The sequence below is a fragment of the Oncorhynchus mykiss genome, chromosome 2 (genome assembly GCF_057628025.1).
Source record: "Oncorhynchus mykiss isolate SJ-2025 chromosome 2, ASM5762802v1, whole genome shotgun sequence".
Taxonomy (NCBI): domain Eukaryota; kingdom Metazoa; phylum Chordata; class Actinopteri; order Salmoniformes; family Salmonidae; genus Oncorhynchus; species Oncorhynchus mykiss.
This window is the reverse complement of record NC_143023.1, coordinates 20,402,501-20,428,633: the sequence shown is the minus strand read 5'-3', so window position 1 is coordinate 20,428,633 and position 26,133 is coordinate 20,402,501. Positions and strand designations below refer to the sequence as shown.

Sequence of the window (26,133 nt, the reverse complement as noted above, 5' to 3'; positions counted from 1 at the left end):
GCACTTCTCGGTCACCCCAGGTGAGTCAGCACCAAACTCACCCAGAGCTCCCTGTTGGTCACATGTTTTTACTAACCTCTTTCCCTGAGTTTTCTCCCTCTCTCCAGCATAAGGTGCTAGTCAATTCAGGCGCAGCTGGTAACTTTATGGATCGCGGACTCGCTCGTAGGTTAGGGATTCCGCTGGTGCCGATAGATCCACCCTTCCTCGTGCACTCCTTAGATAGCCGACCGTTAGGGTCAGGGCTGGTCAGGGAGGCCACGGTTTCAATGGACATGGTAACGCAGGGGGATCATGGGGAGCGGATTAGTCTCTTCCTTATTTATTCACCTGCGTTTCCAGTGGTGCTGGGGGTTCCCTGGCTGGCCAGTCACAATCCTATGATTTCTTGGAAACAGGGGACTCTCCAGGGGTGGTCAGAGGAGTGTTCAGGTAGGTGTATAGGGGTTTCCATTGGTGCCACGACGGTGGGGAGTCCAGACCAGGTCTCCACTGTGCGCATTCCTTCTTCTGTAAGAAGAGGGCGACCAAATTACCACCTCATCGACGAGGGGATTGCGCGATAAACCTCCAGGTAAACGCAGCGCTTCCCAGGAGTCACGTGCACCCGTTGTCACAGGAGGAGACAGTGGCTATGGAGACATACGTCACGGAATCTCTGGGACAGGGGTACATTCGGCCTTACACGTCACCCGTCTCCTCGAGTTTCTTTTTTGTGAAAAAAAGGAGGGAGGTCTGCGTCCGTGCATTGATTATAGAGGTCTAAATGCCACCACAGTGGGGTTTAGTTACCCGCTACCTCTCATCGCTACGGTGGTACATTTCACGGAGCGCGTTTTTTTCACTAAACTGGACCCCAGGAGCGCATATAATCTGGTGCATAGCGTTCCCTTTTCCTTTTCTGTTGGTTATGTCTTATTGGTTTCACCTGTTTGCCTTTGTGCGGGCTTGTTTCTCTGTTCTGTTTTGTGGATGGTAATTGTTTGTATTTTTCCGGACTGTTTGTGTCCTGTTTTGGGCCGGTCATTTATTTGCCTGTTGTTTTGGCATGACCTTTTCTCACCGGAATAAATACGGTTTTCCTTAAACCTCTGCTCTCTGCGCCTGACTCCACACCCACCACTCCTAGTTACGTAACAACAATAATATTAATACAAATGTATCCATAATATTCAACTTCATTCTTTTAATAATCCATTTAGCACTAGTATAGAAATATGAAAAAATAACAGAGAGAACAGAAAAGTAAACAAAAACAATGTTTTTTTTGTTGAGTAAACTCTCTCCCCTCAAAGACACCCCTCTGATTCACTTTGGCTACCCCTCCTTCCCTCCCCCTGGCATTGTTGTACGTTCCAATACTCAAAGGTCTTCATTTTCTTATCTCCTTTCCTTCTTCACCACTGATAGATGAAAGGACCGGTTAGAGATGCACCAGTGCTTTCACTTGTCTATCCTTGTAAGATCAATTGTTGTGTAGGAAAGGAGATGAGGAAAGGTGGCCAATGAAGTGTATTGGAACAAAGCCATCCAGTGGTTTCACAGCATTGAGTTGAGACTAGAGGGAGATCACAGACAATGTGGTGACCTATGCAGCTGTGTGTGTCTGGCTGCACTGTGGGTTCAATAGAAGAACACAGAGATAATTATGTGTGTGTGTGTGTGTGTGCGTGCGTGCGTGTGTGCATGTGTGTGAGATGATCTGTGGTGTATATGTGAGAGAGGCAGCAGAAATCCTCAGAGAGGCTTGAACCCTAACATCATTCCCAGTCATACTTTTATAACATTAAACCATGACCTCAGTCTCCTCCGTAGTCATTGTGTGGCTATTAGTTATTAAAGGGGAATAATTACCAGATCTAAAGCTCCACAGGCTGTAATGAGAGGGCTCAGGGTGGTGTGGAGCTCTGTGTGGAGCTCTGGCAGGCGTCTGTGCTGCAAACAGCCAGTTCAACGTGATGTCGAGCAGGGAAGCTTTAGTCCCAGCCTCCCGGCAGCAGAGCCAAGCCCCCAACAAGATGCTGCCCAGAATTACCAGATCAGGAGAGATCTCATGATGGAAGAAGTTCAATTAGGGATTTGTCATTCTGATACAGTCCTCCTTTATCTCTCTGTTCCTCACTGTTGCATTCCTATTTGTTCTCTTTCTCCCACTCCTCTTCATCTCTCTCTTCTTCCTCTCTCCATTGCTCTCTCCTTTTTCTCTCTCTCCTCTTCCTCTCTCTCTGTGCTATGAACAGAGGTAAAGAGGAGAAAAGGCTTGGCAAGTATTCTCCAGGATAACAAGTCATTTCACATCGCAAAGCCTCTGATTATCATATACTTACACTGAAATGGTATGATCATTTGTTTCTCTCACTTACTGTAAGGACAGACCTCTGTGTACACACACACACACACACACACACACACACACACACACACACACACACACACACACACACACACACACACACACACACACACACACACACACACACACACACACACACACACACACACACACACACACACACACACACACACACACACACACACACACACACACACACACAGCAATTATATTATGCATATCTGACTTTGTTGCAACTCATTTCCAGCCAAATCTGTTTTCTTCAATGTCGTTTCAAAAGCAGCTACGGGGTCCACAGAGGGACAAAACACCTCCTCCACACAGTAAACCTCAGGGGAGTCCTTTCTTCATAGTGTGTCGTGATCCACCACATTAGTCACATATACAGTCTTTATTTTTCTGTAACTTCCACTTAGAACAATGGTAACCAAATGACAAAGACAACAACAAAAAAATCTGGAAAATCATATAATTCTCTGAGTCAGTTTTAAAGTCTTCTGTTGTTGTATGTTACATAGATTAAAGGTCCTCCAGGATCGATGTGGACTCCTCCTACAGTGGTCACTGTCCAGAGAGGAAGAGCTGGACGCTCTAGATGAGTCTGTGGTACCATGGAAAGGGAAAGAGAGAGAGAGATGGCGATAGAGAGCGGGGAGAACAGAGAGAGACTAACAGAGAAACCAGTAGGTCTGGCATCAAATGATGTGCGTTACCTGGCTGCTTTATCCAGTGTAGCTCAGTCCTGATTGATCCACTGGTAAGTCAAGATAAGAACCGAGCAGCCATCTTCAGGTAAATCACAAAGCCAGAACATAGTGGAGCATGGTTCTGTGAACAGACTGGGCTAACACCAGACCCAGCTGGGCAGCGCACTGGAGAGCAAAGAAAGTCTCTCCTTCTTTCTCCTTCTGTATGGGTGTCTTTTGGTATCTGTGCAAATATATCCTTTTCATTGCTTCATCACACGTCTCACAATGTCTTTGAGCCCTCTAATTCTCTCTCTCTCTTTCTTCCTCCTTCTCTCCCTGTAGTTCCCTCCTGGAGGCCAATGTACAGAGGGTCACATAATAGTGTGTCACTGAGCAGCTCAAAACATCAGTTAAGTCACCGTTAACTTGCCCCCACATATACCCTCCAGCCCCTCCTAGTTTGTCAGTCTTAGTCCTGCTTCCCCAGAAGGTCTGTGTCGATGCTGCTCTGTGGGGGTGGTATAGGTAGGCAGGGTGCAGGGGTGCTGTGGGGGAGCCGCCGGGGGCTGGACCCACCTCCCCCCTCGCTGTCTGTGTTGGAGGAGGAGGGGGGAGGAGGAGGGGGCAGGCGGGGCAAGGGTGCAGATGAGGGGGGGATCCTCGTGGAACCCATCCCTGACCTCAGGCTCTGGATCCTCCTGCACTCGTGGCAGATCCTGACGTGCGTGCAGCTGCGAGGGAGCGCCATGGCGGCCTGCGGCTGGGGCGGGTGAGGAGAGGTGGTGTTGGCCCCCAGAGGGTCCTCCAGGAGTCGCTGAGGCCCGGGGCCCATGTCTGAGGGACCTCCCTCAGCCCCTACACCCCCTCCTGGCCCCCCTGCTCCACCAGTCAGGGGTCCCGAGCCGCTGTAGAGCTTGCCGTTGCTGAGGCGCATCTCCCGTACGAGGCGGAGTGGCCGCTGGGCCCCCAGGGCGATGCGGGTGGGGTGGCGGAGGGCCGCAGAGTTGCCCAGGGGGCGGCGACGACGGGAACGGGAACTCTTCTTACAGGAGACAGCGTTTCGGAACTCGGTGAGCATCTCCTGACAGACAGACACCTGAGAGGACAGAGGAGAGAGAGAGGGACGACGGGAAGGGGAGCATAGGGAGAGATAGGGGGCCACAAAAGCAAAGTAGACAGACAGGGGGAAAAGAGGGAAGGCAAAGGGAGAGAGATAGAGGGGGAAAAAAGAGAAGGAAAGCAGAAACAGGGTGGAGGTGGAGTAAAAGAGATGGTAGGAGGAGAGGAGAACCGAATGAGGGAATAGAAAGGTAGAAATGGGGGGATGGCAATGAAAGTGTTAATGCATAGAAATGATTTGGAGACAATGAGGGGAGGTGTAGAGATGGATAGAGGTTGGAGAGTATCCAAAGAGCAGAGAGAGTTAATACAATCCATACAAATTACCAACTGAGCAGAACAAATTGTGTTCATTACACATTACATATAATATATAATGGTGCATAATGAACTATGAACAAACAGGCAGGCCAGCAAACTGAGGTGCATGTCAACAAACAACACAAACACACACACACAAACAGACACACACACACCTCTTAACATTCCAACAGCATCACACACTTGCACAAAACGTTCCAACAAAATGCACCAAGGACATATAGACATAGACATTATGGAATATTCTAATCTACAAAATCATAACAATGATGAATAATACTCTTACACAAACAGAAACAGTATTCATTATCAGAAAACAGACACTGATTGACAGAATGACGGGTGTGGCAGACACACAGAGAGATGAGTGATCCAAGAATGGAAACGAAGAGTACCAGCATGTGAGGCATGTAAAAGAAGATAGATCATGACATTTAATGCCAGGGAAATCATTACACACTGCTTCTTATGCAAGCAAATATTGGCATCACAATATTGGCTTATCCATACCCTGTACTAAACATGAACACTTTCTGATCACAGTCAAAATACCCTCCCGCGATCACACACCAACGCTAGTACTATAGCATGCCAACACAAGTACGTTCACACAACATCACAACATGTGACTGGACCCTGACCTGCTTACAGGAGAAATCTGTCCTGCTTCATTAGAGGTTCAGTTGTAAAAATAGCAACCCTCATCATCCATGCACAATACATAGCAAACCCAACAGTGAAACACACAGGCTAGACACACTGATTAACACACACACACATAAATGGTGCTAGAAGCAGCCCGACGAACACATATTCAAACACACACAGTTCCAGAGGCGGCCCAACAAACACACACACACTGCACGACAGAGGATGGGGAGTCAGGGTTGGTGTGTTGCCATGGGGACCTACTGGGGTGGGTCTGTGGTGTCGGCGAGGGCAGGATTGAGGGCGTACCTCGTCTGTCTCTGAAGAGCAGCGCGTCGACCACACAAACTCCATGATGGCCACGAACACAGCAATGATGAGGCCACAGATCAACACCACGAAGATACCCCCAATGTTCTCCATGCCCAGACCTGTGGAGGAGAGACATGATGGTTAATGCACACACACATACAGTACCACCAATATGCCCCTGATATGACACAAGAACAGTTACACACACAAAACCACAGACCCTGGTAATCTCCCATCTTACAGTACATTCGTACATTCAGAACACTCAGACATTAGTTGAGATACAAAGCTGCAAAGACACTGGAAACAGAGTAGTGTACTGACCCTTGGCTCTGTGGTCCTCCTCTTTAGGGCACTGTCCTCCCTCCCACCACCTCCTCTTCAGGATCTCCAGCCTGTTGTTCTCCTGCAGGTGCAGGATGGCCATAGTGATCTCCTCTCTGAATGGAGATCCTGGGAGGACAAAAGGAAAGAGGGAGGAGGAGAAAGAGGGTATTAAATATGGAGAGGAAGAGGAATTAAAAGGATTGTGGTCTCCTCCCCTTCTCATCCAGATGTTGTGGGTTGTACCACTCCCCCGTCTCTCCTTGTCTCCCATCCTCCCTCCATTTCACCACCATTCTCACTCAATCTCTTCTCTCTTTGCCATCTCTCCTCTTTCCCATCTCTTCTCATGTCTCCTCTTTCCCATCTCTCCATCTCTCCTCTTTCCCATCCATCTCTCCCGAATACCTCCCTCAATCCATCCCTCGCTCCCATTTCTCCCCACATACCTCCCTCCATCAATCTCTCCCCATACCTCCCTCCCTCCATCCCTCTCTCCCATTTCACCCCACATACCTCCCTCCATCCATCTCTCCCCCATACCTCCCCTTCCATCCCTTTATCCTCCTATACCTCCCTCCCTCTAGCCCTCTCTCCCCATACCTCCCTCTAGCCCTCTCTCTCTCTCTCCCACATACCTCCCTCCATCATCCCTCTCTCCCCATACCTCCCTCCTCCATCCCTCTCTCCCACCATACATCCCTCCATCCCTCTCTCTCTCCCCATACCTCCTTCCATCCCTCTGACCCCATACCTCCCTCCCTCCATTCCTCTCTCCCCCATACCTACCTCCCCCATACCTCCCTCCCCCATCCCTTTCTCTCCCCATACCTCCCTCCATCCCTCTCTCCCCCATACCTCCATCCCTCTCTCACCCAGTGGCATGCCGATGCCGTAGCCCTTGGTGTCCAGCAGACCACCAATCTGGGTGAGATTACAGTTGAGTTTGCGGTAGTACTCATTCATGGTGCTCTCCAGGAGGAAGGCATATTTAGAGTTGACCACGCGGGCAATGCCCTCCTCTGTGCTCTTCACAAACACACTGGGCTGCTTGGAGTGCATGTAGTTCCACATGCGCTGGTATGTCTGGTAGCGCGAGTTCTGGAGGGAGGGAGGGAGGTGGGGGGGTGGAGGAAAGAGACGGAGGGGTAGGAAAAGGAAAGGGAGGGGGGAGAGGGAGGGGAGAAGGGATAGAGATGGAGGGGTGGGAAAGGGAAAGGGAAAGGGGAAGGAGGACAAGGGAGGGGGAGAAGGGAGGGGGGAGAAGGGATAGAGATGGAGGGGTGGGAAAGGGAAAGGGGAGGGAGAGGAAGGGAGGGGGAGAAGGGAGGGGGGAGAAGGGAGGGGGAGAAGGGATAGAGATGGAGGGGTGGAAAGGGAAAGGGAAATGGAGAAGAAGGGAAAGGGGGAGAAGGGATAGAGATGGAGGGGTGGGAAAGGGGAGGGAGAAGAAGGGGGGGGGGGGGATAGAGATGGAGGGGTGGGAAAGGGAAAGGGGAGGGAGGAGAAGGGAGGGGGAGAAGGGAGGGGGAGAAGGGATAGAGATGGACGGGTGGGAAAGGGAAAGGGGAGGGAGAAGAAGGGAGGGGGAGAAGGGAGGGGGGAGAAGGGATAGAGATGGAGGGGTGGGAAAGGGAAAGGGGAGGGAGGAGAAGGGATAGAGATGGAGGGGTGGGAAAGGGAAAGGGGAGGGAGGAGAAGGGATAGAGATGGAGGGGTGGGAAAGGGAAAGGGGAGGGAGGAGAAGGGAGGGGGAGAAGGGATAGAGATGGAGGGGTGGGAAAGGGAAAGGGGAGGGGGGAGACGGGAGGGGGGAGACGGGAGGGGGGAGAAGGGAGGGGGAGAAGGGATAGAGATGGAGGGGTGGGAAAGGGAAAGGGGAGGGAGGAGAAGGGATAGAGATGGAGGGGTGGGAAAGGGAAAGGGGAGGGAGGAGAAGGGAGGGGGAGAAGGGATAGAGATGGAGGGGTGGGAAAGGGAAAGGGAAAGGGGAGGAGGAGAAGGGAGGGGGGAGAAGGGTTAGAGATGGAGGGGTGGGAAAGGGAAAGGGGAGGGAGGAGAAGGGGGGGAGAAGGGATAGAGATGGAGGGGTGGGAAAGGGAAAGGGGAGGGAGGAGAAGGGAGGGGAGAAGGGATAGAGATGGGGTGGGAAAGGGAAAGGGAGGAGGAGGGAGGAGGAAGGGAGGGGGAGAAGGGTTAGAGATGGAGGGGTGGGAAAGGAAAGGGAAAGGGGAGGGAGGAGAAGGGGAGGGGGAGAAGGGATAGAGATGGAGGGGTGGGAAAGGGAAAGGGGAGGGAGGAGAAGGGAGGGGAGAAGGGATAGAGATGGAGGGGTGGGAAAGGGAAAGGGAGGGAGGGAGGAGAAGGGAGGGGGAGAAGGGAGGGGGAGAAGGGATAGAGGAGGGTGGGAAAGGGAAAGGGAAAGGGGAGGGAGGAGAAGGGAGGGGGGGAGAAGGGATAGAGATGGAGGGGTGGGAAAGGGAAAGGGAAAGGGGAGGGAGGAGAAGGGAGGGGGGAGAAGGGATAGAGATGGAGGGGTGGGAAAGGGAAAGGGAAGGGGAGGGAGGAGAAGGGAGGGGGAGAAGGGATAGACTAGGGGTGGGAAAAGGGAAAGGAAGGGGAGGGAGGAGAAGGGAGGGGGAGAAGGGATAGAGAGATGGAGGGGTGGGAAAGGGAAGGGAAGGGGAGGGAGGAGAAGGGAGGGGGAGAAGGGATAGAGATGGAGGGGTGGGAAAGGGAAGGGAAAGGGGAGGGAGGAGAAGGGATGGGGAGAAGGGATAGAGAGATGGAGGGGTGGGAAAGGGAAGGGGAGGGAGGGAGAGGGAGGGGGAGAAGGGTTAGAGATGGAGGGTGGGAAGGAAAGGGGAGGGAGGAAGGGAGGGGGAGAGGGAGTGGCCAAGGTGGAGGGGCAAGGGGGTAGGGAGGAGAAGGGAGGGGGAGAGGGGTTAGAGATGGAGGGGTGGGAAAGGGAAGGGAAGGGGAGGGGAGGAGAAGGGAGGGGGAGAAGGGATAGAGATGGAAGGGTGGGAAAGGGAAAGGGAGGGAGGAGAACGGAGGGGGAGAAGGGATAGAGATGGAGGGGTGGGAATGGGGAAAGGGAAAAGGGAGGGAGGAGAACGGAGGGGGAGAAGGGATAGAGATGGAGGGGTGGGGAAAGGAAAGGGGGAAAGGGGAGGGGAGGAGAAGGGAGGGAGAAGGGATAGAGATGAAGGGGTAGGAAAGGGAAAGGGGAGGGAGGAGAAGGGAGGGGGAGAAGGGATAGAGATGGAGGGGTGGGGAAAGGAAAGGGAGGGAGGAGAAGGAGGGGGGAGAAGGGATAGAGATGGAGGGGTGGGAAGGAAAGGGAGGGAGGAGAAGGAGGGGGAGAAGGGATAGAGATGGAGGGGTGGGGAAAGGGAAAGGGGAGGGAGGAGAAGGGAGGGAGAAGGGATAGAGATGGAGGGGTGGGAAAGGGAAGGGGAGGGAGGAGAACGGAGGGGGGAGAAGGGATAGAGATGGAGGGGTGGGGAAGGGAAGGGGAGGGAGGAGAAGGGAGGGAGAAGGGATAGAGATGGAGGGGTGGAAAGGGAAGGGGAGGGAGGAGAACGGAGGGGGAGAAGGGATAGAGATGGAGGGTGGAAGGGAAGGGGAGGGGAGGAGAAGGGAGGGGGAGAAGGGATAGAGATGGAGGGGTGGGGAAAGGGAAAGGGAAAGGGGAGGGAGGAGAAGGGAGGGGGAGAAGGGATAGAGATGGAGGGGTGGGAAGGGAAAGGGGAGGGGAGGGAGGAGACGGGAGGGGGAGAAGGGATAGAGATGGAGGGGTGGGAAAGGGAAAGGGGAGGGAGGAGAAGGAAGGGGGAGAAGGGATAGAGATGGAGGGGTGGGAAGGGAAGGGGAGGGAGGAGAAGGGAGGGGGGAGAAGGGATAGAGATGGAGGGTGGAAAGGGGAAAGGAAGGGGAGGAGGAGAAGGGAGGGGGAGACGGGAGGGAGAAGGGATAGAGATGGAGGGGTAGGAAGGGAAGGGAAGGGGAGGAGGAGAAGGGATAGAGATGGAGGGGTGGGAAAGGGAAGGGAAGGGGAGGGAGGAGAAGGGATAGAGATGGAGGGGTGGGAAGGGAAGGGAAAGGGAGGGAAGGAGAAGGGATAGAGATGGGAGGGTGGGAAAGGGAAAGGAAAGGGAGGGAGGAGAAGGGATAGAGATGGAGGGGTGGGAAAGGGAAGGCAGGAGGACAAGGGATAGAGATGGAGGGGTGGGGAAGGGAAGGGAAATGGGAGGGAGGAGAAGGGATAGAGATGGAAGGGGTGGGGGAAGGGAAAGGGGAGGGAGGAGAAGGTAAAGGGGAGGGAGGAGAAGGGATAGAGATGGAGGGGTGGGAAAGGGAAAGGGAAAGGGGAGGGAGGAGAAGGGATAGAGATGGAGGGGTGGGAAAGGGAAAGGGAAAGGGGAGGGAGGAGAAGGGATAGAGATGGAGGGGTGGGAAAGGGAAAGGGAAAGGGGAGGGAGGAGAAGGGATAGAGATGGAGGGGTGGGAAAGGGAAAGGGAAAGGGGAGGGAGGAGAAGGGATAGAGATGGAGGGGTGGGAAAGGGAAAGGGAAAGGGGAGGGAGGAGAAGGGATAGAGATGGAGGGGTGGGAAAGGGGAAAGGGGAGGGAGAGAAGGATAGAGATGGAGGGGTGGGAAAGGGAAAGGGAAATGGGGAGGGAGGAGAAGGGATAGAGATGGAGGGGTGGGAAAGGGAAAGGGGAGGGAGGAGAAGGGATAGAGATGGAGGGGTGGGAAAGGGAAAGGGAAAGGGGAGGGAGGAGAAGGGATAGAGATGGAGGGGTGGGAAAGGGAAAGGGAAAGGGGAGGGAGGAGAAGGGATAGAGATGGAGGGGTGGGAAAGGGAAAGGGAAAGGGGAGGGAGGAGAAGGGATAGAGATGGAGGGGTGGGAAAGGGAAAGGGGAGGGAGGAGAAGGGATAGAGATGGAGGGGTGGGAAAGGGAAAGGGAAAGGGGAGGGAGGAGAAGGGATAGAGATGGAGGGGTGGGAAAGGGAAAGGGGAGGGGGGAGAAGGGATAGAGATGGAGGGGTAGGAAAGGGAAAGGGAAAGGGGAGGGAGGAGAAGGGAGGGAGGAGAAGGGATAGAGATGGAGGGGTGGGAAAGGAAAGGGAGGGGGAGGGAGGAGAAGGGATAGAGATGGAGGGGTGGGAAAGGGAAAGGGAGGGAGGAGAAGGGAGGGAGGAGAAGGGATAGAGATGGAGGGGTGGGAAAAGAGAGATATATACATTTCCTCATATTTCCTCATAATTAAACAGATGCATTATCCTTTATCCAGATGCAGCTGAATCAAAAGCAAGGTGGTACATTCAATATGTCATGCTAAGGAACAGCATAGACACAGAGTCAAGGTAACAGCAACCAGTTAGATACAGTATTGTATATGCAACAAAACAACAAAACAGGTGAGATGTAAAATGGGTTGGATGTGAAGGACTCTATGGTAGTGTGTACAGTTAAGAGGTAGGTGGAGAGAGGGATGATGCAGCATCAAGGGAGGTCTGGGTAAGCACAATGAACACACACACGCCTAAAGATTTACTCACCAACACACATGCACACTCAAACACACAGTCCAAACACACTGACAAACACAGATGCCGACACAGATGCCAGCAGCTCTTACATAAGCAAACACTGACACTCAGCCACTTAACACTAACAGCCACAAAGAACACAACAGGAGCTCAGAGACATGCCAGAAAACAGGGAAACAACTACACTCACACACTGTGCTCAAACACATACACACTTCACCATACACACACATACAAATAGGAGCAATCTGAGACAGGTCGGCAAATACTAGAACAACAGCACACACACACACACCTCCCTACCAGTCGTTCTCCATTCAAAGTTCTACATACGCCCGCCAGGGCCAGCGTCGGGCCGTACCATGAAGAAAGTCATGGTGCTCCCCCCGTGGATAGTGCCATACTCGATGTTGGTCTGGTCGGCCAGGTCGTCAGGAGACTCGATGGGCACCTCCATCCTCTGGACGGTCAGGAAGGCTGCCAGGTTGGCCGTGTAGGAGGAGATGATGATCAGAGTAAACATCCACCTGGGAGAAGAGAGAGACAGAGTTAGAGAGAGTAAGAGAAGGAGAGGGGAGATAGAGAGAGGGAAAGGGAGGTAGGACTAAGGGGAAAGAATGGGAGAAGTGAGACTGTCAGAGAGAGACAGAGAGGGAGACAAATGCAGAGAGTGACGCAGAGAGAGACACAGAGAGAGAGAGAGAGAGAGATGCAGGGAGAGACAGACAGAGAGAGAGAGAGAGGCGGAGAGAGAGAGAGTCCGAGAAAATAGAGTTTGACAGAATCACAGACATGGAGAGAAATGAGAGAGGAGAGGGTGACAGAGAGCCATTAACTCAGAAATACAGACTGAGACGTACTTACTTACTCACTCACTCACTCACTCACTCACTCACTCACTCACTCACTCACTCACTCACTCACTCACTCACTCACTCACTCACTCACTCACTCACTCACTCACTCACTCACTCACTCACTCACTCACTCACTCACGCACGCACGCACGCACGCACGCACGCACGCACACACACACACACACACACACAGAGACTTACCAGACCCCTGAGACGCAGCGTGTGGACAGGGCACGGGGCATGATCTCAGAGCCCTGCTGCATGAAGCCTCCTACAGGGAACCACAGGCTGTTCCCTAGGGTGTACTGGTTCTCCAGTATGTCCTTGTGCCCCTGCAGACATGGGTGGGGGTTGTACCACTCATAGGGACTCAACCTGGGAGTAGGAGAGGAGAAGAGGAGAACGCTCTTAGAAAAAAGGGTTCCATAAGGGTTCTTTGGCTGTCCCCATAGGATAACCCTTTTTGGTTTCAGGTAGAACCCTTTTGCGTTCTATGTAGAACCCTCTGTGGAAAGGGTTCCACATGAAACCCAAAAGGGTTCTACCTGGAAACAAAAAGGTTTCTTCAAAGGGTTCTTCTACTGGGACAGCCAAAGAACCCTTTTAGGTTCTAGATAGCACCTTTTTTCTCAACCAAGGCATTTTAATTCGGTGTGTATATAAGCTACTGTAACTCATTATTATTCAATTGTGTCAACCAAAATGCACAAACAATCCCAGAGTTCCTCACTAGTTTCCTGTTCCTGTTGCCCTGGGTTACTGTGGTGCTCTTTCATGCACTTACCTTGCAGCCAGGAAGAGCACACAGCTGACAGCCAGGTAGGCGAGCAGCATGAAGAGCCAAACAGCCGGAGAGAAGGGGTCCAGGAAGGAGAAATACCCCGGTTTCCTCCCCTAAAACAGAGACAAGAGAGGCCCTATTACATTAGCGGGAATGTAGTTCCTTTTTCAACCACAGAGGGGCAGTGTTCTTCCCTGCAACAGTACAGCACATCATCTCTGCAATGTGAAGCTGTTCATAATGCAACAAATGTAAGCCTCAGAGAGTTGAACGGTAAACGTGTGCGATGTACAACCATAAACTCTATAAGACCTATCCATTCTATCTTTCCAAATCAGATTCAGATATCCTCGATAGCCACAAAGAAATGCATTGTCACAGTCCATAAAATAAACAGGATAGCACAAACAGCAGTTAGGTAAATCTAATACACCCAACTGCTCTGGTGTGTCTGCCTTACCAGGTGGACTCTGTACAAGATGCTGATTCCTAGCGTCATGAAGGGCTTGGAGAAGTCTATGACTTTCTCCCTCTCAGACGTGATGGTGAAGCCTGCTACTGCCAAGTCTGCTTTCTGTGGGAAAAAGAGAGAGAGAGAGAGAGAGAGAGAGAGAGAGAGAGAGAGAGAGAGAGAGAGAGAGAGAGAGAGAGAGAGAGAGAGAGTGTGAGAAAGAGAGAGAGAGGGAGAGGGAGAGTCAGAAATAGATGACAACAAACTGACACTTCGGTCACTCAGAGTCAGAGACCCCTTGTTTGGAGATTCACCTATGAGCCAATGGCGTTCCCTCCACCTCTCAGAGGGAGAAAGACAGAGTGACACATACACGGAGAGAAAAATTGTGTTTTCAGAGAGACAATAGAGTCCGAGATCTACTGCAGCAGAACTGTTGGCTGGCTGTTCCATCTATGGAACCTCCTGTCAGACAGTCAAATTAAAGCCTAATTGATGAACATGGGATTAGTCTGGTTTAATCAGTCAGGAGAGCAGAGAGGGAAGAGAGAGTGGGGAGCAGGGCAGCACCATGGCAAGAGGCACATGGGGACCACACTCTGGTAATTGAAGTATGCTGTGATCTAATTAAGCACACAGACCCTTATTAGCGCGCGTGTGTGTGTGTGTGCGTGCGTGTGTGTGTGTGCGTGTGTGTGCTCACCCTGTTGATGAGCTCTCCCACCATGCCGGTCCAGGACCCGTTGGGTTCAGGCGCTCCATATAGCCCATCATCCACCAGTTTAATCCTGAAGGAGCACTTCAAGATGTCTGCTAGCTCTCTCAACATGTCCACACAGAAGCCCTCGTACTGGTCATTCCCCTGGTACTCCTGGTAGTTCCCCTTACGCATCACATAGGGGCTCTCCTGCACAGAGAGGAAGGCGATAGGGAGGGGACAGAGGGATGCATGACAACTCTGGCATTACTATGTGTTGGAGACTGATATGATTTACTAAAAGGACCTTAGGTTATACACTGAGTGAAAAAAACATTAAGAACACCTTTCTAATATTAAGTTGCACCCCCTTTTGCCCTCAGAACCGCCTCTATTTGTCGGGGATTGGACTCTACAAGGTGTTGAAAGCATTCCACAGGGATTCTGGCCATGTTGACTCAATGCTCCCAGTTGTGTCACGTTGGCTGGATGTCCTTTGGGTGGTGGACCATTCTTGATGCACACGGGAAACTGTTGAACGTGAAAAAACAGCAGCGTTGCAGTTCTTGACAAACGCATACTGGGTCGCCTGGCACCTACTGTCATACCCCGTTCAAATGCACTTAAATCGTTTGTCTTACGCATTCACCTCGGAATGGGCACACATACACAATCCATTTCTCAATTGTCTCAAGGCTTAAAAATCATTATTTGTCTCCTCCCCTTCATCTACACTGACTGAAGTGGATTCACCTGGTCAGTCTGTGTCATGGAAAGAGCATTCCTAATGTTTTGTACATATGGTGATAACCTCAGTATGTGGTGGTCATAATAAAGGTTTTGACCTCACCAGTATGATGGTCATAATAAATGTTTTGACCTCACCAGTATGGTGGTCATAATAAAGATTTTGACCTCATCAGTATGGTGGTCATAATAAAGGTTTTGACCTCACCAGTATGGTGGTCATAATAAAGGTTTTGACCTCACCAGTATGGTGGTCATGATAACGGGTTTGACCTCACTAGAAGGGTGCTCATAATAAAGATTTTGACCTCATCAGTATGGTGGTCATAATAAAGATTTTGACCTCATCAGTATGGTGGTTATAATAAAATGTTTGACCTCACTAATAAGGTGGTCATAATAAAGGTTTTGACCTGACCAATATCCTCGTCATAATAAAGGGTTTGACCTCATCAGTATGGTGGTCATAATAAAGGTTTTGACCTCACCAGTATGGTGGTCATAATAAAGGTTTTGACCTCACCAGTATAGTGGTCATAATAAAGGGTTTGACCTCACCAGTATGATGGTTACGATTAAGGGTTTGACCTCACCAATATGGTGGTCATAATAAAGGGTTTGACCTCACCAGTATGGTGGTCATAATAAAGGGTTTAACCTCACCAGTATAGTGGTCATAATAAAGGGTTTGACCTCACCAGTATGGTGGTCATAATAAAGGGTTTGACCTCACCAGTATAGTGGTCATAATAAAGGGTTTGACCTCACCAGTATAGTGGTCATAATAAAGGGTTTGACCTCACCAGTATAGTGGTCATAATAAAGGGTTTGACCTCACCAGTATGGTGGTCATAATAAAGGGTTTGACCTCACCAGTATAGTGGTCATAATAAAGGGTTTGACCTCACCAATATGGTGGTCATAATAAAGGGTTTGACCTCACCAATATGGTGGTCATAATAAAGGGTTTGACCTCACCAGTATGGTGGTCATAATAAAGGGTTTGACCTCACCAGTATGGTGGTGACGATGAGGGTCTTGTTGGCCAGTGTTTCCGAGACGTTGATGTCCAGACTGGTGGCGTTCATAGCCAGTGTGTTGTTGGAGTACCAGATACCAATCTGAGTGAGGGAGAGAGAAAAGGATGGAGAGAGAGAGAGAGAGAGAGAGAGAGAGAGAGGGGATAATAATTGCAGGATGTGTGTGATTATCCAGGAGGTATAGTAAATCCATGTGACAGTGTAAAACAAGAAGGAGCTAGAATCCAGAGGACAAGCCCAAAGGCACTTTGGAAAATAAACTATATGTTCACATACATCTCTCTATGGGTCAGATAGGAGGTAATGGCTCTAAAGATAGAATGATCATTTTTTTCTAAAGCCCTATATTTTCTCTTCTCGTGCTGCATTTCTAAAAGAACAGTTTCTAGGAGCGTTGCAGATAGATGTCAGCACCCTCACTGTGTTTGAAATGTAGAACGTTCAGAGGGAAAACCATCTAATTACAATACAAGTGCTACATTTTTGGAGATCCCCTTGGAGTCTCGTATCGCAAATGTCGACCCAAAAACAACCATTGATTTTGCTGTTCTATTTAGTCTTTAGTCCTCAGCTGGTGTTATCGTTAAGTACATACTGTCGCTAGCGAATCACAAAGCACTTCCATAGCATAACCAATTCTAATTATATGGCTAGAATGTCACTGTTAGGGAGGATTACTGTCAACATTAAGCCATTTTGTGTCAAACTCTGTTTCTCTATATTCCCAGTGCCCTCTGACCTCTCTGTGACCCCTGCGCTGTTTCTCCAGAATCCTCAGTGTGTAGTTGGTTCTCTGTCCTTTACTGTTGAACTCCACGTGGCCTGTCAGACCATCATACTCCACCTGACAGAGAGAGAGGGAGGGAAAGAGATAGAGAGAAGGAGGGAGGGATGGAAAAATAGTAGTATGATGCCAATAAAGCTCATTTGAATTTAATGGAATTTAATGAATTGAGAGAGAAAGAGGTACGAGAGAAAAAGACGACAAAGAGAGAGAACACTATACTTACACTACACATATCTAGTACACAGTGTGACAGTGCTGACAGAGCTTGATAGAGCTAAGATGAATGGAGTGGTGGTGAAGATGGAACACACCCAGTGGTTTGATAACAGAGACAGATAACAGGCCTGTACCGAGGAGACAAAGAGAGATGGAGCACAGGCAGCCATGAAGACAGCTCGTCAATGAGACACACAGACAACCAGCCTTGTCAAATAACAAAGAATAACAAGGGAGGAGGAGTGCCAGATGGAAGACAGACAGACAGAGTGACACAACCACCTATTACCAACAACACTGGACCCCAGTACAACGACATGGTGGCAGGACAGGAGTGTGACGCAACACAACGACATGGTGGCAGGACAGGAGTGTGACCCAACACAACAACATGGGGGGGCAGGACAGGAGTGTGACCCAACACAACAACATGGGGGGGCAGGACAGGAGTGTGACCCAACAGAACGACATGGTGGCAGGACAGGAGTGTGACCCAACAGAACGACATGGTGGGCACGACAGGAGTGTGACCCAACACAACGACATGGTGGCAGGACAGGAGTGTGACGGACTGATATGCTGTAGTTGCTGGTGACTTGTTTAACAGTGTGGCTGCTATTGGTATCTAAAAGTCAGATATATTGTTATGAGAACAAACAACTCAAATGAAGACTCAAAATAAAAATGAACTGTGTGTGTTCTTGTGCGTGTGTGTGTTCTTGTGTGTGTTCTTGTGTGTGTTCTTGTGCGTGTGCGTGTGTGTGTGTGTGTGCGTGTGCGTGTGTGTGTGTGTGTGTGTGTGTGTGTGTACTGACCATGCGTAGGTAGTTCATGAGGCTGGTGCCGTGTTGCCAGATCTGAGGAGAGGTGCAGCTGAGAGGTTTGACTCCAATCTCCTGACTCCTGTTGAGCTCCCTCACCGCCCCCACCACAACGTGCACCGCATCAAACATCAACGCTGACGACAACTGGAGGGGGAGGTGCACGGGGGAGAGAAATTAGAAATGGGCAGGAGGAGGAGAAGAGAGTTGCAGGAGGGTGAAGAGGGGTGGTAGGTAAGGAATTGCAGGAGGGAGGAAGGAGTAACATGGTTCATAACATAGTAATAACTTTATTCCATTTTGGTGTCTGTATTTGGTGATTCAATGAGACAAGTGTCCATATGGACCATTTGATACCAACACACCAGGAAGTAACACTTGTTAACATACAATTTCTAAGTTAAAACAAGGTATGCACCAGCTGACACAGGGATGTGTGAATGTAACACTCTGGTAGAACATACCGCAGGCCCGGGGTAGATGAGATCACAGCCCTCCCTCCAGGACAGGTTGAGACTCCTGATGAACTCCAGGTAGAATGGATGGGTGGTGTTGAACATGGAGAACCCTATGATGTTTGACTGGTCATCGACTATGTCATCCAGCCTCAGCAGGGGGAAGTCCTGGGAGAGGGTGAGGAGAGGATAAGTTGGGTGAGTGACATGTGTATGAAATCTCAGAACCAGAAACAGAAACAGAGAGCGAGAAAGAGTTTACTGTTCATTTCTGTTTATTTCACTTGCTTTGGCAATGTAAACATATGTCTCCCATGCCAATAAAGCCATTTGAATTGAATGAAGAGTGCGAGAGAGGCCAATAAAGCCCATTTGAATTGAATGAAGAGAGAGCGAGGCGCATGCGCGTACCCCCTTTGACGCATGGGGAGATAGTAGCTCTGTTTTGTACCTTCAAAACTGTGAATATATGTAGAGGCCAGACAACATAGTTTCCATTAAGCCTTTAAAATCAATGGATCAATATATCCCCAAGCAGCCGGGAGAGAGTGAGCAGCGAACCAATCTGTGAGCAGAGTGAGCAGCATACCAATCTGTGAGCAGAGTGAGCAGCGAACCAATCTGTGAGCAGAGTGAGCAGCGAACCAATCTGTGAGCAGAGTGAGCAGCGAACCAATCTGTGAGTAAAACGAAGCTGAGACTCAAATCCAACAAGCCATGGCTTCCCTTAAAGGAAAAGACAAAGAACAACTTGGAGATGCAAATGAGAGCAACGAACAGCTGAAGGATATCCAGTTCTCACCAAAACAAACAACAGTTACAATCTGTTGTTAAAAAAAGTCGATTCTATCATGTAAGCTATGCATATACAGGGCGGGCGCGTGGATGAAACAATAAAATTGGCCTTCTGGAAACAAAGGCGCAAACTTTAGAAGATGAACTGGATCAGCTAGAAAACAAATAGAGACAAAATAATATGAGAATATTGTCCCTACCAGAAGACAAGAAAAAAGCAGACCTTTCCAGCTATGTGATCAAGCTGATATTGGAGGAGCTTAGTGTGGATGTATTGCCGGAGGATCTGGAGCGAAGACATCAGATCAGCGTGAAGTAGAAGAACACTAAATACCCTCGCTTGGTAATCTTTAATCTGTGGAACTATCAGACCAAATTCAACATTCTGAGGGCACAGGGTTATAAAGAGATCAAGGTCCACGGCCAGTCCATTTGATTCGTCCAGGACCTGTCTGCTAGGCTGAGAAAAAAACGCAAGCAATTCAATCTGATCAGACAGTCACTGGAGATAAAAGGAATCAAGTCTCAACTCTGATTCCCAGCAGTACTGTAGGTATGGAAGGGAACACAGAGAATGGAGTTCACAAGCACTGATGAAGCCCTGAACAGGCTGCAAGAAACCTTTCCAGTTGAAAGAGAGCCCAGTGCCCTGAGGAGAGGCAGAAGCAGGAAAAAACAATAATTACACTAGGCTACATACAGTGATGCCCCAGACCAACTTATCGTAAATTGAGACAATATTCCTTCCCCCTCCCCCCAATACAATCTAGACTCTATTGTCCTCAAATAACTGTTCTTCTCTAGGAAGTAACAATATAATTAGCCAATGCCAGTGAGAAACATGGACACTGAAAAGACAATATAAAAGACGAAATATGGCATGTAAGTTAACAATTGTAAATAATAATGGATGTGTGTTTTTGTGGGCAAGAGGGTGTGAGTGGGTGAATGTGTGGGTATGTGTCTGTGCACATGAATGGGAGAGTGAAGGAGGGTGAATATGAATATGTGTAGGAGGGCGGGAGAGCATGAGTGTGCGGAAGCATAAGGTATATGTTGTGTGTGAATGAAGGAGAATGGATGAATAGTTACACGTATAGAGGGGTGTAAATGTGTTTGAGTTGAAGGGAGGGGGGCTAAAGACAGAGGTTTGGATAACCTTGGCCTGGGTGGGTAAGGGAGGACATGAGGGGAGGTGGGGACAAGCTTGGCTTGGGTGTGGTAAAGAGGTGAGAACAGGGAGGGGAGGTGGAGAGGGATGGATGGATTTGGTTAGGGAGAGAGAAAGAAGGACTTATTACAATGTAATTGTATTCCTTTTTTTCCTGACTTGTAAAATGTATTTCTGTTCTGAGTTCTGGACAGATTAGAAAAGGATATTGAATCATTATTAGTCCTTGTTTTAAGATTTAATGGTGGTTGTTAGTGAGAACGGAGAGGGGCTATATCCAGAGGATTGGGAGGGGGTGACTGGGAGGGCATCAGACACTTCTCTGAGGTGTGCTTGGGGCCTCCACTCATCCCATTTCAGTCTCTCAGAGGACCCACTCTCCCCAGCCACTATACTTCAATTTAATTTATAAGGTAATACAAACCAAACACAGTACTTAAGTGGCAGTCTTTCTTTAAATGTATGTACAATGTATTATCCACAGCTTTTTGGTACATTAGGAGAGGTGTCAGAGCTAAAAATATATATATATATAAAAAGGCATAGTACTATGACGTACTGAGCTTCATGTTTTTTTGTGTGTGTGTTTTGTTATATGTCTGCTCAGACCACACACTCTATAGATGTAATGTATACAATAACTATGTACTGCATTTATACTAGGATCCTTCCATTCTATGGAAGGCCTACCGCCATCATATGTCATGTCTGCTAAAATGTTTTACTTGGTTCTTCAATGATAGACGAAACAGTTAACTTTGAGTCTATACATGGCCAACAAAATCCAATTTATCACATGGAATGATGGGGGTAAAAGCATATGGTTCTCGAACACTTCAAATGTTGTCATCAGATGTGGTTTTCTTGAAAGAGTAAAACATGTTAAAAGGAGAAATTGAACATTTAAAGAAGAGTTGGAGAAGCTTATGCTCCCACCTACTGTAGTAACAGCAGGGATGTAGGCATCCTGATAAATAAGAATACACCATTTCCCCTTCTACCTTACATGGTGAAAAATACACATTGACTTCATTGTACTCCCACCAGGAGCAAATCTATTTATCTATCTATCTAATCTGTTTTTTGATAGAATTTAAGCGATATTAGATCAAATCCAGAAAGGAACTATTATTTTAGCAGCTGACTTAAATTATACATTTGATATGATTGACAGACTTAGTAATACAAAAAAAGATGTTACCTTTAACCTCAATTATATAAAAACATGTAAACTCCTATTTTTTCATACATTATATATACTATATATATTTCAGCCACACCCATTGCTGACAGGTGTATAATATCGGGCACACAGCCATGCAATCTCCATAGAAAAACATTGGCAGTAGAACGGCCTTACTGAAGAGCTTTTTTCAGTGACTTTCAATGTGGCACCTTTCCAACAAGTCCGTTCGTCAAATTTCTGCCCTGCTAGAGCTGGCCTAGTTTTAATGGTTCGGGCTAGGCCCCTTAGTTCCAGTGAAGGCAAATCTTAATGCTACAGCATTCAATGACATTTCCTGTGTCAGCCTGACATTGTCTCTGTGCACAAAGCGAGGTCCATATAGAACTGGTTTGTCGAGATCGGTGTGGAAGAACTTGACTGGCCTGCAAAGAGCCCTGACCTCAACCCCATTGAACACCTTTGGGATGAATTGGAACGCCAACTGCGAGCCAGGCCTAATCGTCCAACATCAGAGCCCGACTTCACTAATGCTCTTGTGGCTGAATGGAAGCAAATCCCCGCAGCAATGTTCCAGCATCTAGTGGAAAGCCTTCCCAGAAGAGTGGAGGCTGTTATAGCAGCAAAGGGGGACTAACTCCATATTAATGCCCATGATTTTGGAATGAGATGTTCAGGGAGCAGGTGTCCACATACTTTTGGTCATGTAGTGCATTTCTCTCTGAATGTTGTAATGTGTTTCACCCACCTGGCACGCCCCTGAGCCCCGTCCCTCACACACACCCAGGGACAAAGAGAGGGATTGAGAAGGAGGCGGAAGGAAGGACACAGAGGAGAGGAAAGGTGGAAGGATGGCAAGAATGCTGAGGCGTTGGTGCGTTCTTACCATGGTGGTGAGGATGTACTTGTAAAACGCTGATGTCATTCCCAACTCTGACGCCTGTGGAGAGAGAGAGAAGCGAATGGGGGAGGGGAGACAGAGAGAAGGAGAGTGAGATAGAAAGTAAGAGGGAAGAGGGGGAAGATAGATGGAGATGGGAAGTGGTAGGAGACAGAGTGAGGGCGAGAAGGACAGAAGCAGAGAGAGAGAGAGAGAGAGAGAGAGAGAGGGATGACGAGAGAGAGAGAGGGATAGAAAGAGAGAGCTTACCATAACCACAGTGTTAAATTGTCAAACTTACACAATAAAGCTTAAGGCAGAGAGTAGACAGAGCAGAGAGAGCAGAGAGCAGTGGTAATGCATGTACTGACAGACAGACAGACAGACAGACAGACAGACAGACAGACAGACAGACAGACAGACACAGTTCTATATAAAGGCCCATCTCTGAGTCACTCCTGTGCTCTGACTGCCTTTGCTACAGGCTGTACAATATACATCATCATAACACCTATGGACCCATTATCACCACTGAATATGGATTACTGCATGTCAAATAGACAAGCTGTTAGTACGATTTCAGCTGCTTAAGATAATTGAACCATTGTTGCTCCCTGTATAACTTCACATGGTTCTCTGCATTACTGTCCTGTATCCAGCAAGCAACAATCATCAGTCAAATTGTTCTTGAGCTAGAAGTAGACCCAGACCACAGATCTATGATCAGATTATTATACCCAGATACTAAATCAGTCAATAGGTACAACTTCTCAGCCGACAACTCATGTAGCTACTCTATAAAAACCACCCTAGCACTGAGGCATGACCTCTGACCTTTTTAAGGATGAGGTAGGAGATGGAGGCGTTGGCGTCGATGATGATGGTGGCCACCTTGTCGTCTCGTATCTCCTTCAGCAGAGGGGTGGGATCCAGGCTGTCATCCAGCATCCTGATTGACAGCGTCTCCCTGGAGATGAGGAAGCGCCGCACTAGCTCCTCCAATCGCAGAAGGCCTTAGGGGCAGAGCCGGGAGAGAGCCGGAGAGAAGAGGAAGAGAAGGGATAGAATAATAGAGACATTTTAGGTGAGACTTTATTTAACATCCACAAACGAACATGGGTTGTTGGAGATTGGCATTGTAAAATGCATAGAAAGTGTGCTATAATGGTAGTTCTAACAAGAGATCCTATAAATCAGGTTCTGGGGAGATTCAATGATTATATAACGCTAACCCACCACTATGTCATTGACATAGAATATCTAGCAATTGAAAAAAACTGACCCACCAATCCAATACGGACAGCCTAGTAATTACCACGTAAATAGCAACAAGACCCACTAGGGACAAGCCAAACAGAAAAGCTAAATGAACGTCTAACTTTTTTCTCCCCCATTGGCATTCACAATATCAAACGTTTCCGGTGACGACCTGACGAGTTCGTTCCTCAAAGATTTCTGTACTGCAAATATACAGTACTGTAGCTAGTCCCTGGGCCAAACACTATGGAAAGGTCCTTGGGGTTTAGAATATAAATTCTAATTCCCATTCTAATTCTATATTCTCTAGTAAAATACTGCCAGAAAAGTAAATAAGAGGAGCTACCAGCGTCTGGGGAGCTTCACAGGGAGCCAGAGGGGAGAGAGAGAAGGGAGGGAGGGAGGGAGGGAGGGAGGGAGGGAGGGAGGGAGGGAGGGAGGGAGGGAGGGAGGGAGGGAGGGAGGGACAGGAGCCTCCCAGAGAGCAGGCCTGTAAGCAGTGTGGTAATCACTGAACCAGGCCAAAAACTTTAATTAGTTTGAAGGAGAAAAATCAATACTCTCTCTCTAGCTTCCTCTCTCTCTTTTTCACACTCTCACTAACCTAACCTCTTCTTCTGTCTCTTTCTCTCTAACTGCTCTCTCTCTCTTTCGCTAACGTCTCCATCTTTTTTTCTAGCTCTTTTGTATCTCTCTCTTTCTTTTCCTATCCTGGTCACTCTCCATTTTGCACTCCATCTCCTTTCTCGTCATCTCTCCCGTCCCTCTATTCCTCTCTCCACCTCTTGCTTCCTCTCTCTCTATCCGTTTTTACCTTCTCCCTCTCTCCTCTCCTTCCTCTGACCTCATCCATCTCATAAAAACTGCATAATGGCACTAGATTAATAGCTGGACGTGGCTCATACATAACTAGAGAAGGAAACCTCCCCAAAAACATTTCAGTGAGCCAAAAAGAACCGGAAAATGCCTGGAAATCAACATAAAACATCTTTGTCCATGCAGCAACCAAATGGACACTAAAAGAAAAAACAAAACCATCTTGGTCTCCTTGCTTTACTCAACACTACATCTGATATGTGATGGACGGCGGCCCTATCTCTCACACACACACATAACGTCCACTTATCCTGAAAGCCACTCGACGGAGGTAGATGGAAAAATATGAAAACCCCTGTTGGCTGTAACCATGGTGTGTTAATCGTCTATCTCTCTGCAGCACACTGACTGTACGTACGTGTGTGTGGAGGGAGTCAGGCAGTCAGCCTGTTGAGTGGCAGTTAGCACCTATTCTGCAGCCATGGCAACCAGCAGCTCGGCACGGCGATAGCTTCCACAGCCAAGTGGGTCAGAATCTGTGGGTAACGGTAACCTTGAGGAGATCACTTCCCAGACAAATATAGAGCCTAATCTGCACCCACAATCACTATATCACCATGACTACCGTACCTGTTGCTTTTAAATAGAAAAGCTTTTTGTGAACACATCAAATAGACACAAGGCTCACATCTCACATCAGCAAATGGATGGAAGGTAGGAGGCCTGTGTATCACATCAAAATCACTGATCATATCGGTGTGCAATTTCTGATGTATTTCAATGGGTCTCATGTTCAAAGTGGCAAGTCTATGAAGAGGAGAGGAGCTCTTCATTTTCTGAGACTGAAACAGGATTACAGCTCTTTAGAAGAATTACTGTGCATCAATCATTAAATCAATAGTCTGATAGAGCAACTTACAATTGCAGGAGCTCAGTCTTTATACTGTATCAGGAGCCTGACAGGTGGTTGACTGTCTGGCCAAGTACTGGAGGATGAGTAAGAGGTAGATACTGTTGGAGTGTGATTTGTATGGACCACAAGTTGTGTTGTTTGCATGTACAGTTTAGTGAACTTTAAGAGCAGCCTGTTAGAATGAGTGTCTAGCAGCAGGGGACAGTCATATTCGCCCAGACAGTGTGAATGTGCCAAGATGCCGTGAGCTCGCACAGGGAGTGTGAGACACACACACACACACAAAGGCACACACACAAAGGCACACACACAGGGCCTCCCGAGTGGCACAGTGGTCTAAGGCACTGCATCGCAGTGCTAGAGGCATCACTACAGATCTGGGTTCGATCCCGGACTGTGTCGCGACCCATGAGGCAGCACATAATTGGCCCAGCGTCTTCCGGGATAGGGGAGGGTTTGGCAGGCTGGAATGTCCATGTCCCATCATGCTCTAGCAACTCCTTGTGGCGGCCGAGCGCATGCACACTGACATCGGTCGACAGCTGTACAGTGTTTCCTCCGACACATTGGTGCGGCTGGCTTCCAGGTTAAACGAGCAGTGCGGCTTGACTGGGTCATGTTTTGGAGGATGCATGTCTCTTGACCTTTGCCTCTCCCGAGTCCATACGGGGACAAGACCGGGGAGAAAAATGGCTAAAACGTAAAAAAAGATTTGGTAATGAGAATTTAAATAAACACACAATTACACACACATCTACATGCGTTTTCACAAGCACACAGATACACACAGTACTCACACTCGGCCTTGGCGCAGACCAGGCTGGCTGAGGGGTAGCTGAAGGATCGCAGGATGGCTGCCACGGCCAGGCTCAGGTCCTCGTTGCTAGGGTACAGACTGACCGAGGCAAAACGCAGGTAGGGCAACCTGGGAGTCTCCTCT

At 48.9% G+C, this 26,133-nt stretch overlaps 1 protein-coding gene across 2 annotated transcripts in view; it reads right to left on the bottom strand.

Annotated features, from left to right (window-relative positions):
- Positions 1-1,171: 1,171 nt before the first annotated feature.
- Positions 1,172-26,133, bottom strand: part of LOC110534415 (glutamate receptor ionotropic, kainate 5) — a 134,822-nt gene continuing 109,860 nt past the window's right edge. Inside the window, exons 7-22 of one of the 2 annotated variants that reach the window (XM_036941605.2) lie at positions 25,991-26,133; positions 23,042-23,220; positions 22,214-22,267; positions 18,188-18,346; positions 17,718-17,870; positions 16,639-16,743; positions 15,873-15,980; positions 14,119-14,322; positions 13,425-13,538; positions 12,968-13,077; positions 12,385-12,558; positions 11,688-11,853; positions 6,642-6,867; positions 5,767-5,895; positions 5,395-5,561; positions 1,172-4,138 (exon numbers count right to left, since the gene is read on the bottom strand). The exon at positions 25,991-26,133 is cut by the window's right edge and continues 23 nt beyond it. In XM_036941605.2, coding sequence (XP_036797500.2) covers positions 3,512-4,138; positions 5,395-5,561; positions 5,767-5,895; positions 6,642-6,867; positions 11,688-11,853; positions 12,385-12,558; positions 12,968-13,077; positions 13,425-13,538; positions 14,119-14,322; positions 15,873-15,980; positions 16,639-16,743; positions 17,718-17,870; positions 18,188-18,346; positions 22,214-22,267; positions 23,042-23,220; positions 25,991-26,133 — 2,818 coding nt within the window. In that variant the 3' untranslated portion in view covers positions 1,172-3,511. The remainder of the gene's footprint in view (positions 4,139-5,394; positions 5,562-5,766; positions 5,896-6,641; positions 6,868-11,687; positions 11,854-12,384; positions 12,559-12,967; positions 13,078-13,424; positions 13,539-14,118; positions 14,323-15,872; positions 15,981-16,638; positions 16,744-17,717; positions 17,871-18,187; positions 18,347-22,213; positions 22,268-23,041; positions 23,221-25,990) is intronic. The other variant, XM_036941619.2, reaches the window with a different exon arrangement.